The following is a 19,530-nucleotide window of genomic DNA, read 5'->3' as shown; positions in this document are numbered from 1 at the left end:
ACTTAGTACTTTTTCAGGGTGATAGAACTTAGTACTTTTTCAGAGTGATAAAACTTAGTACTTGACACATGCCAACTTGAGCCATGTTTACTTCTGAGGGTCTGAGGAGGTTATTAAATGCAAGCTGGAGATTGGCGCCGCCCTGCTGGTCATGACAGACATTGCAGGCTGTGGGATCCCCTCTAACAAGTGTACCTAATTAAGTGGCCAACAAGTGCAAGTTCTTCTTCAACAAAGTTGGCACACACAAAACAAGCCGTCTCGAGTGGAGAGTAAAGAAGTGTTGTTTTTTTCAGAAGACTCATTAATGAGGTTTATTACTCACACTAGAAGATGTTGAGGTACTTGAGTTTAGCAAGACAACTCCCTTTTAAAAGTGAGGTGTGGACCTTTAAACAGATGTCGGGACGAACAGAAGCGGAGTGAAACTTACTTGTGCTTCGGAGAGGAGACACAGAAGTTGTAGAAAACGTCGCTAGAACGTCCCAAAGAAGTCAGAAAGAAGGCGACGTGTTGTCTTTTTTGCATGTCAGCGGCACACTTGCCTTTGTGATGCACATCCGGGAACCCACGGGGTGGGGATTTAAAAACCGCCGGCGCCTCTCATTGGTCGAGGGCTTTGACGGACTGGGCTCTCGTCCAATCGCAGCGTAGCACGAGTATAGAGACAATTGTAAACAAACAGGTCTGGGCTGTGTTTACTTCAACTTTGTGGCTGTAAATGTTGCTAATAGACTTGGGGTTTTATTATTTTAGTATTGCAAAATAAACATATATAACATTTAACATGCCAATGTAGCATGCTAATATTTAACATGTGTCAAGTACCAAGTTATATGAACCTGAGGTGAAGGGCTGTAAAATTAACTAAAATAGTTATATAGCATGTTTCAAGTACCAAGTTAATCACCCTCAGTCAGTAGTTGTCAACCTTTTTTTCAGTGATGTACCCCCTGTGATCATTTTTTTTTTTTTTTATTCAAGTACCCCCTAATTGAAGCAAATCATTTTTGGTTGAAAAAAGGAGATAAAGAAGTAAAATACAGCACTATGTCATCAGTTTCTGTCAGAACTATTCTCTCCAAATGATCACAATACTTTGTGTTAAAGTGAGTTCCTAGTAGGGAGACGGTAGCTGTTTTTGAAACCTACCAAGAAGAAGGCTCGTAAAAAAACCACTGGGACTTCAAAGCGGATAGATGCCAGGATCTGCCCGACTTTCAAAGGAACTCTTTTTGAAGTATTTTACGAACTCTCTTCAAACTGTTCGGTAACCGAAGGCAACGCTGTTTATGACCCACTTCCCTCAGGAAGCAGCTGTGGGCGGGGAGTGGCAGAAAGTCAAATAAAGAAGGAGTACAATCTTTTGTCAGTGTGTGGTGTAAGACTGTACAGAGAGTAAAGTGGCCATGTCCCTCCTCAAGATTGAGTCCAAATTTAATTCTGTCTCTGTTTGATTCTTTGCTTCTTGTCTTGTTTAATAGATGTCATCAGTGTTTCAACCTGACATCTTCTGATTTATTAAATTGTATAACAGTGCAAAATATTGCTCATTTGTAGTGGTCTTTCTTGAACTATTTGGAAAAAAAAGATATAAAAATAACTAAAAAGTTGTTGAAAAATAAACAAGTGATTCAATTATAAATAAAGATTTCTACACATAGAAGTAATCTTCAACTTAAAGTTTCATCAACTTAGTTATAAACATTTCTTCACAAGAAAAATAAATCTTTAACATCAATATTTATGGAACATTTCCACAAAAAATCTAGCTGTCAACACTGAATATTGCATTGTTGCATTTCTTTTCACAGTTTATGACATTACATTCATATTTTGTTGAAGTGTTATTCAATAAATATACTTATAAAGGATTTTTGAATTGTTGCTATTTTTAGAATATTAAAAAAAAAATCTCATGTACCCCTTGGCATACCTTCAAGTACCCCCATTTAAGAACCACTGCCCTAAGGTGAACGGCTGTAAAATTAGCTAAAAGAGTTAGCATGTTTCAAGGACCAAGTTAAATCACCCTAAGGTGAACAGCTGTAAAATTAGCCAAAAGAGTTAGCATGTGTCAAGTCCCAAGTTATATTACTCTGAGGTGAATGGCTGTAAAATGTGCTAAAATAGTTAGCATGTTCCAAGGACCAAGTTAAATCACCCTGAGGTGAACAGCTGTAAAATTAGCCAAAAGAGTTAGCATGTTTCAAGGACCAAGTTTTATCACTCTGGGGTGAACGGCTGTAAAATTTGCTAAAAGAGTTAGCATGTTACAAGTACCAAGTTATATCACCCTGGGGTGAACGGCTGTAAAATTTGCTAAAAGAGTTAGCATGTTCCAAGGACCAAGTTAAATCACCCTGAGGTGAACAGCTGTAAAATTAGCCAAAAGAGTTAGCATGTTTCAAGGACCAAGTTTTATCACTCTGGGGTGAACGGCTGTAAAATTTGCTAAAAGAGTTAGCATGTTACAAGTACCAAGTTATATCACCCTGGGGTGAACGGCTGTAAAATTTGCTAAAAGAGTTAGCATGTTCCAAGGACCAAGTTATAGCACCCTGAGGTGAACGGCTGTAAAATTAGCCAAAAGAGTTAGCATGTTACAAGTACCAAGTTATATCACCCTGGGGTGAACGGCTGTAAAATTAGCTAAAAGAGTTAGCATGTGTCAAGTACCAAGTTATATGAACGTGAGGTGAACGGCTGTAAAATTAGCTAAAAGAGTTAGCATGTGTCAAGTACCAAGTTATATGAACGTGAGGTGAACGGCTGTAAAATTAGCTAAAAGAGTTAGCATGTGTCAAGTACCAAGTTATATGAACGTGAGGTGAACGGCTGTAAAATTAGCTAAAAGAGTTAGCATGTGTCAAGTACCAAGTTATATGAACGTGAGGTGAACGGCTGTAAAATTAGCTAAAATAGTTAGCATGTTTCAAGGACCAAGTAAATCACTCTGGGGTGAACGGCTGTAAAATTAGTTAAAAGAGTTATAGCATGCCAATAATGTTAGCATGCTAATGTAAACATATGTGAAGTTATATCACTTGATACTTGGTTTATATAAAAGTTAGCATAAAAAAACAACTTTTTCAATAATAAATAAAATAATTATTTTAGGGGTTATCTTGATATGTTAATCACATTTTTTAAGTTAAAAACCTAAGTAAGTTTTAAAAAGCTGGCTTTAATCGACTGAGTGAATGTTCTATTCCAGGGGTCACCAAGACCAGGTCGCCTGTAAGGACCAGATGAGTCGCCCGCTGGCCTGTTCTAAAAATAGCTCAAATAGCAGCACTTACCAGTGAGCTGCCTCTATTTTTTAAATTGTATTTATTTACTAGCTTTGCTCAACATTTTTAATTCTAAGAGAGACAAAACTCAAATAAAATTCTAAAATCCAAGAAAATATTTTAAAGACTTGGTCTTCACTTGTTTGAATAAATATTTTTTTTACTTTGCTTCTTATAACTTTAAGAAAGACAATTTTAGAGAAAAAATACAACCTTAAAAATGATTTTAAGATTTTTAAACACATATACCTTTTTACCTTTTAAATTCCTTCCTCTTCTTTCCTGACAATTTAAATCAATGTTCAAGTTTTTTTTTTGTAAAGAATAAATAATACATTTTATTTTAATTCTTCATTTTAGCTTCTGTTTTTTCAACAAAGAATATTTGTGAAATATTTCTTCAAATTTATTATGATTAAAATAAAATAAAAATATTCTGGCAAATCTATAGAATCAAATTTAAATCTTATTTCAAAGTCTTTTGAAATGCTTTTAAAATTTTTGTTCTGGAAAATCTAGAAAAAATAATAATTTGTCTTTGTTAAAAATATAGCTTGGTCCAATTTGTTATATATTCCAACAAATTTTAACCTATTTAAAACATGTCATCAAAATTCTAAAATTAATCTTAATCAGGAAAAATTACTAATGATGTTCCATAAATTATTTTTTTAATTTTTTCAAAAAGATTCGAATTAGCTAGTTTGAATTTTGAATTTTAAAGAGTCGAAAGAAATTGAAGATAAACTATGTGTCAAAAATTTTATTTTCATTTTTTTCCTGTTTTGTCCTCTTTTAAACCTTTCAATTAAGTGTTTTTTCATCATTTATTTATTCTCTACAAAAAAACTTACGTAAAAGGGAAAAAAATGTACGACGGAATGACATCATTTTTTTTATATATATATATAGATTTATTTATTAAAGGTCAATTGAGCAAATTGGCTATTTCTGGCAATTTATTGAAGTGTGTATCAAACTGGTAGCCCTTGGCATTAATCAGTACCCAAGAAGTAGCTCTTGCTTTCAAAAAGGTTGCTGACCCCTGGTCTAACATACCAATAGTTGGAATGGGGGGGCTTTTAGGAGTCTTGTGTATGGGGGCCCCAGAATGTGCTGGTACCGCCCCTGCCTGCGACCCTACCGGGGACAAACAGTATAAAAAAGTACATCTATACAGCAGTGTAAAAGGGGGACAGGCAACGTCGTGGCGAGAAAAAGCCGGAAGGTCGTCTTAAATGAAAAGAACGCAGGCCGGCTGTTTGTGTTTCCACCGCCCGCGAAGCTTCCAGCGGACGCGCCGACGTCAAAAGGGGAACGACGTCATCAAATAGTGTGGTGACGTCACAGAGACGAGGGGAGGGGAGCGGCGGGTGCGGCTGCTTTGCGGCGAGCAGCGTTCATCACCTCGGCGACGCCATGACCAACATCGCGGTGCAGAGAATCAAGCGGGAGTTCAAAGAAGTGCTCCGGAGCGAAGAGGTAGCGCCAAGGCGGATGTTTGTTCGCCATTTTGTCGTCCAAACAAGTTAGCTCGCGGCTAACTTTAGCTAGCAGCGGCGCCCATGATGGTGCGTTCACGGCACGTCGGGGACTTCCCTACGAGTGTTGCGTTTGTCGGAATGTGCGACATTTGTGTCCCGTCTTTACAAACACTCGTGATGGTGCTTACAAGAGCGGTGGTTGTGTGTTTGATAGGAATAAAAAAAACGGGTCGTGACATGTTTGTTGTTGCCAGGTGTGTGCCGTGCTAATGACAGATTGCTGGCGTCTCCTCTGACCCGTGAACGCAACACCTATTTCAGATGCATTTTCAAAGCCTACTGAAATGAGATGTTCTTATTTAAACGTGGATAGCAGGTCCATTCTATGTGTCATACTTGATCATTTCACGATATTGCCATATTTTTGCTGAAAGGATTTAGTAGAGAACATCAACGATAAAGTTTGCAAGTTTTGGTCGCTAATAAAAAAGCCTTGCCTGTACCGGAAGTAGCAGACGATACGCGCGTGACGTCACGGGTTGTAGGGCTCCTCACATCCTCACACTGTTTATAATGTGAGCCTCCATTCAGACCAAGAAAACGACAATTTCCCCATTAATTTGAGTGAGAATGAAATATTTGTGGATGAGGAAATTTAGAGTGAAGGACTAGAGAAAAAAAGGTGATTGTAGTGAGAGCGATTCAGACGTTTTTAGACACATTTACTTGGGTAATTCTGGGAAATCGGGCTTCACGGTGGAAGAGGGGTTAGTACGTCTGCCTCACAATACGAAGGTCCTGCAGTCCTGGGTTCAATTCCAGACTGAGGATCTTTCTGTGTGGAGTTTGCATGTTCTCCCCGTGAATGCGTGGGTTCCCTCCGGGTACTCCGGCTTCCTCCCACTTCCAAAGACATGCACCTGGGGATAGGTTGATTGGCAACACTAAATGGTCCCTAGTGTGTGAATGTTGTCTGTCTATCTGTGTTGGCCTTGTGATGAAGTGGTGTCTTGTCCAGGGTGTACGCCGCCTTCCGCCCGATTGTAGCTGAGATAGGCGCCAGCGCCCCCCGCGACCCCGAAAGGGAATAAGCGGTAGAAATGGATGGATGAAATTCTGGGAAATCTCTTATTCGCCTATTGTGTTGCTAGTGTTTTAGTGAGATTAAATAGTACCTGATAGTCGGAGGGGTGTGTCTACGGGTGTGTTGAGGGAAGTCACGAAGCTGCAGCAGGACAGAAGCTCTGCTGATCTCCGGTAAGAGGCGACTTATTACCACAATTTTCTCACCGAAACCTGCCGGTTGACATGTGGTCGGGATCCATGTTCGCTTGACCGCTCTGATCCATAGTAAAGCTTCACCTCCGGGAATTTTAAACAAGGAAACACCGTGTGTTTGTGTGGCTAAAGGCTAAAAGCTTCCCACCTCCATCTTTCTACTTTGACTTCTCCATTAATTGAACAAATTGCAAAAGATTCAGCAACACAGATGTCCAGAATACTGTGTAATTATGCAATAAAAAGAGACGACTTTTAGTCACAAGTGGTGCTGGGCTAATATGTCGCCTCCAACCAATAATGTCACAAACATTCCACGACGTTTTCAACAGTAAACTCGGCGGGAAATTTAAAATTGCAATTTAGTAAACTAAAGCGGCCATATTGGCATGTGTTGCAATGTTAATATTTCATCATTGATATATAAACTATCAGACTGTGTGGTCGCTAGTAGTGGCTTTCAGTAGGTCTTCAAAGTTGTGTGTTTTATTATCTACTTGTCACCTTTGTAGACAATACAATGATGTTGTCCATGTGTGTACTTTGTAGACCAGTAAGAACCAGATCAGTGTGGACATGGTGGATGACAACTTCACAGAACTCAATGGTGAGATAGCAGGTCCTCCAGACACACCTTATGAAGGCAAGTATGTGTGCTTCCATCTTGTTGTTGGTGTTGTTAAACATTTTTTATACATATATACCGTATTTCCTTGAATTGCCGCCGAGGCGCTAATTATTTTAAAACCTCTTCTCACTCCGGCGCTTACCGAAGGCATGCGGTGAATTTAGGCCTGCGCTTATAAATTTGAGTGTGATGTAAGGATACCATCATGAAAAGCACATTTAATAAAAAAAACGTTATTATGGTCTTACCTTTACTTATAAATGAAGTCCATGCGCAGCTCCTTCTGATCAAAAGCATCGATAACTTGTTTATAGAAGTCTTCCTTATCTTTCTTCAGTTTCAAAAGTGTCTCTGTCTCGATGGAGATCTTCCTTTGTTACCTCCTGCTTCCATTGAAAGTCAAGTTTAGAAAACTGTTTTATTTTAGATATGTAATCCTCCATGTTAAAAGTGCAAGCGAGAGGAAAAAATAAATGATTGCTGCTCACTCTTGCTGCTTGTTGTCACTTCTTCTGCAGCCGAGTAGTCGCAAGAAGGATCACTAGCGCCCTCTACCACCATTTAATGACTCATATTTGACACACGCAGCTACGGTATATTAATAAAACATAGCTGCTTACTGTTCTTTTTAGCATATTCAATAGCTTGGACCTTAAATCCTACTGAATAGCTCTTAATCTTCTTCCCTTAATGTATATATGTGTGTGTGTGTGTGTATGTATATATATATATATATATATATATATATATATATATATATATATACATACATACATACATACATATGTGTAATGGCCTTCAAGCAAAATGCTGATTAGGGTTTTAAATTACCCTTGCACTAAATAATAATATCACAAATATTTTATTCTAAGTAAAATAAAACACAAAACATGTCAATTATAAATATGAGAACTTTCTATATTTTAAAAATGTAATTTTTTTTGTCCCAAAATGCATCAAATTGAATTCAAGTTTCAGTGAAATATTTAAAAAATTAAAGTGTGAAAAACGTAATGGCCTCCAAACCAATCTTCTGCTTTTGTCCCCAATTTAGCCAGGCTCTTAATAATAATAATAACAATAACAATATTATAATTACCCACATCTGTGGTCCTCTCCAAGGTTTCTCATAGTTACCATGAATTGATTAACATGAACCCCGACTTAAACAAGTTGAAAAACGTATTGGGGTGTTACCATTTAGTGGTCAATTGTACGGAATATGTACTGAACTGTGCAATCTACTAATAAAAGTATCAATAAATCAATCAAAAGTCATTCACATTGACATACCACTGGGTTGTGAGTTTTTCCTTGCCCTTATGTGGGATCTGAACAGAGGATGTGGTCGTGGCTTGTGCAGCCCTTTGAGACACTTGTGATTTAGGGCCATACAAACAAACATTGATTGATTGATTGATTGATAGTAGAGTTTTTGATTGATTAGTACCATGATAGCATACCAGTACTATGATAGCATACCAGTACCATGATAGCATACCAGTACCATGATAGCATACCAGTAGCATGATAGCATACCAGTACCATGATAGCATACCAGTAGCATGATAGCATACCAGTAGCATGATAGCATACCAGTAGCATGATAGCATACCAGTACCATGATAGCATACCAGTACCATGATAGCATACCAGTACCATGATAGCATACCAGTAGCATGATAGCATGCCAGTACCATGATAGCATGCCAGTAGCATGATAGCATACCAGTACCATGATAGCATACCAGTACCATGATAGCATGCCAGTAGCATGATAGCATACCAGTAGCATGACAGCATACCAGTACCATGATAGCATACCAGTACCATGATAGCATACCAGTAGCATGATAGCATACCAGTACCATGATAGCATACCAGTAGCATGATAGCATACCAGTAGCATGATATCATACCAGTACCATGACAGCATACCAGTACCATGACAGCATACCAGTAGCATGATAGCATACCAGTACCATGATAGCATACCAGTAGCATGATAGCATGCCAGTACCATGATAGCATGCCAGTACCATGATAGCATGCCAGTAGCATGATAGCATACCAGTACCATGACAGCATACCAGTACCATGACAGCATACCAGTACCATGACAGCATACCAGTACCATGATAGCATACCAGTACCATGATAGCATGCCAGTAGCATGATAGCATGCCAGTACCATGACAGCATACCAGTAGCATGATAGCATACCAGTAGCATGATAGCATACCAGTAGCATGATAGCATACCAGTAGCATGATAGCATACCAGTAGCATGATAGCATACCAGTACCATGACAGCATACCAGTACCATGACAGCATACCAGTAGCATGACAGCATACCAGTAGCATGATAGCATACCAGTAGCATGATAGCATACCAGTACCATGACAGCATACCAGTAGCATGACAGCATACCAGTACCATTATAGCATACCAGTAGCATAATAGCATACCAGTACCATGATAGCATGCCAGTAGCATGATAGCATACCAGTACCATGACAGCATACCAGTACCATGATAGCATACCAGTACCATGACAGCATACCAGTACCATGATAGCATACCAGTACCATGATAGCATACCAGTACCATGATAGCATACCAGTACCATGATAGCATACCAGTAGCATGATAGCATACCAGTACCATGATAGCATACCAGTACCATGATAGCATGCCAGTAGCATGATAGCATACCAGTACCATGACAGCATACCGGTACCATGACAGCATACCGGTACCATGATAGCATACCGGTACCATGATAGCATACCGGTACCATGATAGCATACCGGTACCATGATAGCATACCGGTACCATGACAGCATACCGGTAGCATGATAGCATACCGGTAGCATGATAGCATACCGGTACCATGATAGCATACCAGTACCATGATAGCATACCAGTACCATGATAGCATACCAGTAGCATGATAGCATACCAGTAGCATGATAGCATACCAGTAGCATGATAGCATACCAGTACCATGACAGCATACCAGTAGCATGACAGCATACCAGTAGCATGACAGCATACCAGTAGCATGACAGCATACCAGTACCATGATAGCATACCAGTACCATGATAGCATACCAGTACCATGATAGCATACCAGTAGCATGATAGCATACCAGTAGCATGACAGCATACCAGTACCATGATAGCATACCAGTACCATGACAGCAGACCAGTACCATGATAGCATACCAGTACCATGACAGCATACCAGTACCATGACAGCATACCAGTACCATGATAGCATACCAGTACCATGATAGCATACCAGTACCATGACAGCATACCAGTACCATGACAGCAGACCAGTACCATGATAGCATACCAGTACCATGACAGCATACCAGTACCATGACAGCATACCAGTACCATGACAGCATACCAGTACCATGATAGCATACCAGTACCATGATAGCATACCAGTACCATGACAGCATACCAGTACCATGATAGCATACCAGTAGCATGATAGCATACCAGTACCATGATAGCATACCAGTACCATGATAGCATACCAGTACCATGATAGCATACCGGTACCATGATAGCATGCCAGTAGCATGATAGCATACCAGTACCATGATAGCATACCAGTACCATGACAGCATACCAGTAGCATGATAGCATACCAGTAGCATGATAGCATACCAGTACCATGATAGCATACCAGTACCATGATAGCATACCAGTAGCATGATAGCATACCAGTACCATGACAGCATACCAGTACCATGACAGCATACCAGTACCATGACAGCATACCAGTACCATGACAGCATACCAGTACCATGATAGCATACCAGTAGCATGATAGCATACTATTACTGGTGTAACCCCACACTGCACAGTTATTGACTTTTACAAACAGACTTAAGTGCAATGTTGTCTTTCCACATTTATGCAAGACTAATAAAAGAAGGTGTTTTCCCGGCAGGAGGAAGGTTCCAGCTGGAGATCAAAATACCGGAGACGTACCCCTTCAACGCACCCAAGGTATGGCCACAGAAAAGACCCCCCTTGACATTCCACAGCACTGACACACCTTGGCTCCTTGAAGATTCGCTTCATCACCAAGATCTGGCACCCAAACATCAGCTCAGTGACCGGCGCCATCTGTCTGGACATCTTGAAGGACCAGTGGTGAGTGACACACACGCTAAGAGACGCCAACGTCGGACTGAGGTGACGACATCTGCTGTGTGTGTCAGGGCGGCCGCCATGACACTGCGCACCGTCTTGTTGTCCCTTCAAGCGCTCCTGGCCGCCGCCGAACCCGACGACCCGCAGGACGCCGTGGTGGCCAACCAGGTAGCGTGTGTGGCAGTGTGTGTGTTGATGTGCTGTCTCCGTGTGTTGATGTGGTGTCCCGTGTGTGTTGATGTGGTGTCTCCGTGTGTGTTGATGTGGTGTCTCCGTGTGTTGATGTGGTGTCTCCGTGTGTGTTGATGTGGTGTCTCCGTGTGTGTTGATGTGGTGTCTCCGTGTGTGTTGATGTGCTGTCCCGTGTGTGTTGATGTGCTGTCCCGTGTGTTGATGTGCTGTCCCGTGTGTGTTGATGTGGTGTCTCCGTGTGTGTTGATGTGGTGTCTCCGTGTGTGTTGATGTGGTGTCTCCGTGTGTGTTGATGTGGTGTCTCCGTGTGTGTTGATGTGCTGTCCCGTGTGTGTTGATGTGCTGTCCCGTGTGTTGATGTGCTGTCCCGTGTGTGTTGATGTGGTGTCTCCGTGTGTGTTGATGTGGTGTCTCCGTGTGTGTTGATGTGGTGTCTCCGTGTGTGTTGATGTGGTGTCTCCGTGTGTGTTGATGTGGTGTCTCCGTGTGTGTTGATGTGCTGTCCCGTGTGTGTTGATGTGGTGTCTCCGTGTGTTGATGTGGTGTCTCCGTGTGTGTTGATGTGCTGTCCCGTGTGTGTTGATGTGGTGTCTCCGTGTGTTGATGTGGTGTCTCCGTGTGTGTTGATGTGCTGTCCCGTGTGTGTTGATGTGGTGTCTCCGTGTGTTGATGTGGTGTCTCCGTGTGTGTTGATGTGGTGTCTCCGTGTGTGTTGATGTGGTGTCTCCGTGTGTGTTGATGTGGTGTCTCCGTGTGTTGATGTGGTGTCTCCGTGTGTGTTGATGTGCTGTCCCGTGTGTGTTGATGTGGTGTCTCCGTGTGTGTTGATGTGCTGTCCCGTGTGTGTTGATGTGGTGTCTCCGTGTGTTGATGTGGTGTCTCCGTGTGTGTTGATGTGCTGTCCCGTGTGTGTTGATGTGCTGTCCCGTGTGTGTTGATGTGGTGTCTCCGTGTGTGTTGATGTGGTGTCTCCGTGTGTGTTGATGTGCTGTCCCGTGTGTGTTGATGTGCTGTCCCGTGTGTGTTGATGTGGTGTCTCCGTGTGTGTTGATGTGCTGTCCCGTGTGTGTTGATGTGCTGTCCCGTGTGTGTTGATGTGGTGTCTCCGTGTGTGTTGATGTGGTGTCTCCGTGTGTGTTGATGTGGTGTCTCCGTGTGTGTTGATGTGCTGTCCCGTGTGTGTTGATGTGGTGTCTCCGTGTGTGTTGATGTGGTGTCTCCGTGTGTGTTGATGTGGTGTCTCCGTGTGTGTTGATGTGGTGTCTCCGTGTGTGTTGATGTGGTGTCTCCGTGTGTTGATGTGGTGTCTCCGTGTGTGTTGATGTGCTGTCCCGTGTGTGTTGATGTGGTGTCTCCGTGTGTTGATGTGGTGTCTCCGTGTGTGTTGATGTGGTGTCTCCGTGTGTGTTGATGTGGTGTCTCCGTGTGTTGATGTGGTGTCTCCGTGTGTGTTGATGTGGTGTCTCCGTGTGTGTTGATGTGGTGTCTCCGTGTGTTGATGTGGTGTCTCCGTGTGTGTTGATGTGCTGTCCCGTGTGTGTTGATGTGGTGTCTCCGTGTGTTGATGTGGTGTCTCCGTGTGTGTTGATGTGGTGTCTCCGTGTGTGTTGATGTGGTGTCTCCGTGTGTTGATGTGGTGTCTCCGTGTGTGTTGATGTGCTGTCCCGTGTGTGTTGATGTGGGGTCTCCGTGTGTGTTGATGTGCTGTCCCGTGTGTGTTGATGTGGTGTCTCCGTGTGTTGATGTGGTGTCTCCGTGTGTTGATGTGCTGTCCCGTGTGTGTTGATGTGCTGTCCCGTGTGTGTTGATGTGGTGTCTCCGTGTGTGTTGATGTGGTGTCTCCGTGTGTGTTGATGTGCTGTCCCGTGTGTGTTGATGTGCTGTCCCGTGTGTGTTGATGTGGTGTCTCCGTGTGTGTTGATGTGCTGTCCCGTGTGTGTTGATGTGCTGTCCCGTGTGTGTTGATGTGGTGTCTCCGTGTGTGTTGATGTGGTGTCTCCGTGTGTGTTGATGTGGTGTCTCCGTGTGTGTTGATGTGGTGTCTCCGTGTGTGTTGATGTGCTGTCCCGTGTGTGTTGATGTGGTGTCTCCGTGTGTGTTGATGTGGTGTCTCCGTGTGTGTTGATGTGGTGTCTCCGTGTGTGTTGATGTGGTGTCTCCGTGTGTGTTGATGTGGTGTCTCCGTGTGTTGATGTGGTGTCTCCGTGTGTGTTGATGTGCTGTCCCGTGTGTGTTGATGTGGTGTCTCCGTGTGTTGATGTGGTGTCTCCGTGTGTGTTGATGTGGTGTCTCCGTGTGTGTTGATGTGGTGTCTCCGTGTGTTGATGTGGTGTCTCCGTGTGTGTTGATGTGCTGTCCCGTGTGTGTTGATGTGGTGTCTCCGTGTGTGTTGATGTGCTGTCCCGTGTGTGTTGATGTGGTGTCTCCGTGTGTTGATGTGCTGTCCCGTGTGTGTTGATGTGCTGTCCCGTGTGTGTTGATGTGGTGTCTCCGTGTGTGTTGATGTGGTGTCTCCGTGTGTGTTGATGTGCTGTCCCGTGTGTGTTGATGTGCTGTCCCGTGTGTGTTGATGTGGTGTCTCCGTGTGTGTTGATGTGCTGTCCCGTGTGTGTTGATGTGCTGTCCCGTGTGTGTTGATGTGGTGTCTCCGTGTGTGTTGATGTGGTGTCTCCGTGTGTGTTGATGTGGTGTCTCCGTGTGTGTTGATGTGGTGTCTCCGTGTGTGTTGATGTGCTGTCCCGTGTGTGTTGATGTGGTGTCTCCGTGTGTGTTGATGTGCTGTCTCCGTGTGTGTTGATGTGCTGTCCCGTGTGTGTTGATGTGCTGTCCCGTGTGTGTTGATGTGGTGTCTCCGTGTCCCCGCAGTACAAGCAGAACCCGGACATGTTCAGACAGACGGCCAGGATGTGGTCTCACATCTACGCCGGCGCCCCCCCGCCCTGTCCTGACCACACGGGCAAAATAGACAAACTGTGCGCCATGGGCTTCGACAAGGTCAGCTTCTACTTGTGTCACGTGTTAGGTGCACTGTGCTTTAGAGTAGTCAGTGTGCAGCTGGGCTGTCAAACTCTTTTTATAGCAGAGAAAAAACTATTCCCAAGTGGGCCGGACTGGTACAATCATGGCATCATAACTTAAAGAAAAGACAACTTTAGGCATAAAGTGACGTGGCGGACCAATTTTAATGATGTGGCTGGCTACACATGACTCAGCAGGCCACATCATTTTATGTGGGGAAACGCATAAAATGATGTGGCAGGCCACAAATGACTTGGGGGCCACATAAAATGATGTGGCAGACCATTTTTGATGATATGGCTGGCCACACATGACTCAGCAGGCCACATCATTTTATGTGGTGAATCACATTAAATGATGTGGCGGGCCACAAATGACTTAGCGGGCCACTTATTTTATGTGGTGAAACACATTAAACGGTATGGCGGGCCACAAATGACTTAGCAGGCCACACTATTTTATGTGGTGAAACACATACAATGACGTGGTGGGCTACAAATGGCTTAGCAGCCCACCATAAAATGACGTGGCGGACTATTTTTAAAATAATGGTTGACCACAAATGCCTTAGCGGGCCACATAAATGACGTGGCGGGCTACATAAAATGATGTGGCGGACCACTTTTAATGATATGGCTGGCCACAAATGACTTAGCAGGCCACATAATTTTATGTGGTGAAACACAAAATGACGTGGCGGGCCACAAATGGCTTAGCAGGCCACATTATTTTATGTGGTGAATCACATAAAATGAATGACTTAGCGGGCCACGTAATATGGTTGACCACAAATGACTCAGCAGGCCACATTTAATGTGGTGAAACACATTAAAATTATGTGGCGGGCCACAAATAACTTAGCGGGCTCCTTAAAATGGCATGGTGAGCCACAGTAAAATGATGTGGTGAGCCACATCGTGGCAGGCTACATAAAATGACGTGGTGGACTATGTTATACGATATGGCGAACCACATTAGAATGATGTGGCCGGCCACAAATGACGTAGCGGGCTACTGAAAATGGCATGGTGAGCCACTATAAATCAGAGAGGGGAAATTAAAACGATGTGACTCGCCACAAATGACTTAGCAGGCCACATCATCTTATGTGGTGAAACATAAAATGACGTGGCGGGCCACTTAAATGACATGGTGGACCATTTTCAATAATATGGTTGACCACAAATGACTCAGCAGGCCACGTTTCATGTGGTGAAACACATAAAATGATGTGGTGGACTATGTTATATGACATGGCGAACCACGTTAGAATGATGTGGCCGGCCACAAATGACATACCGGGCTACTTAAAATGGCATGGTGAGCCAATATAAAATGATGTGACTCGCCACAAATGACTTAGCAGGCTACATTATTTTATGTGGTGAAACACATAAAATGATGTGACTTGCCACAAATGACTTAGCAGGCCACATTATTTTATGTGGTGAATCACATAAAATGATGTGGCTGGCCACAAATGACTCAGCAGGCCACATTTATGTGGTGAATCACATAAAATGAATTGGCTGGCCACAAATGACTTAGCGGGCTACGTAAAATGATATGGCTGGCCACAAATGACTCAGCAGGCCACTTTTATGTGGTGAATCACATAAAATGAAATGACTGGCCACAAATGACGTAGCGGGCCATGTAAAATGATATGGCTGGCCACTTCATTTTATGTGGTGAATCACATAAAATGTGGCTGGCCACAAATGACTCAGCAGGCCACATCATTTTATGTGGCGAATCACATAAAATGTTATGGCTGGCCACAAATGACTTAGCGGGCCACTTCATTTTATGTGGTGAATCACATAAAATGTTATGGCTGGCCACAAATGACTTAGCGGGCCACTTCATTTTATGTGGTGAATCACATAAAATGTTATGGCTGGCCACAAATGACTTAGCGGGCCACTTCATTTTATGTGGTGAATCACATAAAATGTTATGGCTGGCCACAAATGACTCAGGAGGCCACGTTTATGTGGTGAATCACATAAAATGTTATGGCTGGCCACAAATGACTTAGCGGGCCACTTCATTTTATGTGGTGAATCACATAAAATGTTATGGCTGGCCACAAATGACTCAGGAGGCCACATTTATGTGGTGAATCACATAAAATGTTATGGCTGGCCACAAATGACTTAGCGGGCCACTTCATTTTATGTGGTGAATCACATAAAATGTTATGGCTGGCCACAAATGACTCAGCAGGCCACATAATTTTATGTGGTGAATCACATAAAATGTTATGGCTGGCCACAAATGACTTAGCAGGCCACTTCATTTTATGTGGTGAATCACATAAAATGATGTGGCTGGCCACAAATGACTTAGCAGGCCACTTCATTTTATGTGGTGAATCACATAAAATGTTATGGCTGGCCACAAATGACTCAGGAGGCCACGTTTATGTGGTGAATCACATAAAATGTTATGGCTGGCCACAAATGACTTAGCGGGCCACTTCATTTTATGTGGTGAATCACATAAAATGTTATGGCTGGCCACAAATGACTCAGCAGGCCACATAATTTTATGTGGTGAATCACATAAAATGTTATGGCTGGCCACAAATGACTTAGCGGGCCACTTCATTTTATGTGGTGAATCACATGAAATGTTATGGCTGGCCACAAATGACTTAGCGGGCCACTTCATTTTATGTGGTGAATCACATAAAATGTTATGGCTGGCCACAAATGACTCAGCAGGCCACATCATTTTATGTGGTGAATCACATAAAATGTTATGGCTGGCCACAAATGACTTAGCAGGCCACTTCATTTTATGTGGTGAATCACATAAAATGATGTGGCTGGCCACAAATGACTTAGCAGGCCACTTCATTTTATGTGGTGAATCACATAAAATGTTGTGGCGGGCCACAAATGACTTAGGCCACCTCATTTTGTGTGGTGAATCAGATAAAATGATGTGGCGGGCCACAAATGACTTGAGTTTGATAAAGTAGAGTACTGCAAGCTAACATGTACTTCCCCAACATTCCACACAGAATGCTGCGATAGTGGCCTTATCTTCTAAATCCTGGGTCATCGCCATGGCAACAGAACTGCTCCTTAGCAACTAAAAGGCCAAGCAGCAGAAAGAAAAACAAGGACCCCAAAACTCACCAGCAGCCAGCATGGGCTCCTCCCGGGGTTTTGATTTTCTACTGCAAGCGCCGAGCAGGCCGAGACGACCAGCCGCAGCAACACTCTGCTCCCTGTCTGGGATGTGTGCTGTGGGAACTGGCCTGCACGCATGCTTGTTTGCTGCACAGGAGTTTCTGGAACAACAAAGACTTTTTGAACAAGGCAAAGACATTTTGAAGACGTGGAATGTTGCGTCAGGTTGAAAGAAGAGGCTTGTAAATAATGGCTGAGGTTTATATTTTGCAGTCTCCTTGATTGCTATTTGGACTGTCGTGGTGAATAAAAAAAAGAAATCCTCTTAAATTCTGTGGAGAACAAACATCCTGCCTGGCGGGAATCATTGCGTTTCTTTCAAAATTCATTGTGGAATTGATCACCAAAACTAGAACTTTCCTCACTTATTCCATAATAACAATAGATTTTGCCTTCACACAAACATGAGAATATCACACGCTGGTGTGTTCAATTACAGAGTGAAAGTAACACGACGTGCAATTTAAGATATTTCAATATGTGGTTTGGATTATGGCAGACAATTGATGAAAATTTCAGAAAATAGGTTTTGAAATAGGGTAAACAATGATCAAGCAAATGATACATTGAAATTTGTAGTGGAATTGCTGATATATATATATATATATACATATATATACATACATATCAACATACATATACATATGTGTATGTTTATATATATATAATATATATATATATATAATGTCTGCCATGTTATAGTAACTGCCCAAGATCATTATCAGGGGCAGTTGAACTCATTTACGCTTATCAAAGCTCAGAATAATTATGTAAATGCTCCAAAACATTCACAGACGTTTTCTAAACCAAAATCTATGTATTAATTATTCCTCTCCAAATTTTGGCGCGCTCTACCTTCCACGTTTTTCATCCGATTCAACCTGTACCAACTTTAAACTGTTCAACCTATTTGGGAATGGCGGGCTTTCCCTGGACAAACTCCAAAAACTCCCAGATTTCCAGGTTTTCAAAATGAGTTGGCCATTTTCCTAACTTACACCATTCCACCTTCAACACATTCCACGATCCTGGACATTCAAACGATCATTTTTTTCAAGTTACATTTTTTTTCCAGGAATTCCCAGAATTCCCATTTTTTCTGTTGACTACTTCTTCCACATGTTTCATCCCACTTCAACCGTTCCACTGTCAAAACATTCCTCTTAATCAGGACAAAAAAAACTTTTTTTTTAACCGGAAAAAATCCCGGTTTTCCCAAAGTTCCATAATAATATTTTTCAAATAAAAAAGGTAATACTTCAACATTTCTCGACCGATTTGAAAAAATTCCAACGCCAGCCATGTCAACTCATTCCCAAAATTTTTGCATTTTCTAAAACATTCCCGCTTTTCCCTTTATAAAGAATGGGGAATTTTTCAAACTTACACATTTTTTATCTGATTCAAACCGTTCCACTATCCTGGACATTCAAACTCATAAATTTTTTCAAGTTCAAAATTCCAGAAATTCCCAGAATTCCCATTTTTTACCCACCCTTTTTTCAGTTGACTACTCCTTCCACATTTTTCAACCCACTTCAATTGTTCCACCGTCACATTCCCTTAATCAGGACAAAAAACGGGGGGGAAAATCCCAGTTTTCTCGAAATTCCGTAATACTATTTCTCAAATGAGAAAGTTACTACTTCAACATTTGTCGACCAATTTGAAAAATTCCAACACCAGTCATGTCAATTCATTCAAAAATATTTAGCATTTACTAAAACATTCCCGCTTTTTCCTTTACAAAGAATGGGACATTTTTCAAACTTACACATTTTTTATCTGATTCAAACTGTTCCAACTTCAACACATTCCACCATCCTGGACATTCACACTCATTTTTTTCAAGATAAAAAAAAATTCCAGAAATTCCCAGAATTCCCATTTTTTTCTGTTGACTACAACATTTTTCAACCCACTTCAATTGTTCCACCATCAAAACCATTCCACCTTCAATACATCCTGGACATTCAAACCTATCATTTTTTTCAAGTAAAATTTTTTTTCCAGGAATTCCCATTTTTTTCACCCTTTTTTCCAGTTGACTACTCCTTCCACATTTTTCAACCCACTTCAATTGTTCCACCGTCAAAACATCCCCTTAATCAGGACAAAAAACAGGAAAAAAAAAAAATCCCAGTTTTCCCGAAGTTCCGTAATATTATTTCTCAAATGAAAAAGTTACTACTTCAACATTTCTCGACCGATTGGAAAAATTCCAACACCGGCCATGTCAATTCATTCAAAAATATT

At 42.1% G+C, this 19,530-nt stretch overlaps 2 protein-coding genes across 2 annotated transcripts in view; one reads left to right on the top strand and one right to left on the bottom strand.

Annotated features, from left to right (window-relative positions):
• The window catches only part of smim14 (small integral membrane protein 14), a 12,882-nt gene extending 12,290 nt beyond the window's left edge, over positions 1-592 (bottom strand). Inside the window, exon 1 of the mRNA XM_061916094.1 lies at positions 434-592. The gene's annotated coding sequence lies outside the window, so the exon portion shown is untranslated. The remainder of the gene's footprint in view (positions 1-433) is intronic.
• A 3,894-nt stretch (positions 593-4,486) lies between these two features.
• Positions 4,487-17,544, top strand: ube2kb (ubiquitin-conjugating enzyme E2Kb (UBC1 homolog, yeast)). Its single transcript, XM_061916080.1, has 7 exons — positions 4,487-4,775; positions 6,605-6,698; positions 10,656-10,714; positions 10,779-10,861; positions 10,930-11,029; positions 13,919-14,047; positions 17,103-17,544. Exons 1-7 carry the CDS (start codon positions 4,713-4,715, stop codon positions 17,175-17,177), a joined length of 603 nt encoding a protein of 200 aa, XP_061772064.1. The 5' UTR covers positions 4,487-4,712; the 3' UTR covers positions 17,178-17,544.
• Positions 17,545-19,530: the final 1,986 nt, after the last annotated feature.

This window comes from Nerophis ophidion, linkage group LG01 (genome assembly GCF_033978795.1).
Source record: "Nerophis ophidion isolate RoL-2023_Sa linkage group LG01, RoL_Noph_v1.0, whole genome shotgun sequence".
In the NCBI taxonomy this organism is placed as follows: domain Eukaryota; kingdom Metazoa; phylum Chordata; class Actinopteri; order Syngnathiformes; family Syngnathidae; genus Nerophis; species Nerophis ophidion.
Note: the sequence above shows the minus strand (reverse complement) of the source record. Positions and strands in the feature narration are given on the sequence as shown.

Coding starts and splice junctions, on each gene's coding strand:
- ube2kb (XM_061916080.1), top strand. CDS start 4,713: ATGACCAACATCGCGGTGCAGAGAATCAAGCGGGAGTTCAAAGAAGTG. Junction 4,776..6,604: donor AAGTGCTCCGGAGCGAAGAG/GTAGCGCCAAGG, acceptor TGTACTTTGTAG/ACCAGTAAGAACCAGATCAG. Junction 11,030..13,918: donor ACGCCGTGGTGGCCAACCAG/GTAGCGTGTGTG, acceptor GTGTCCCCGCAG/TACAAGCAGAACCCGGACAT.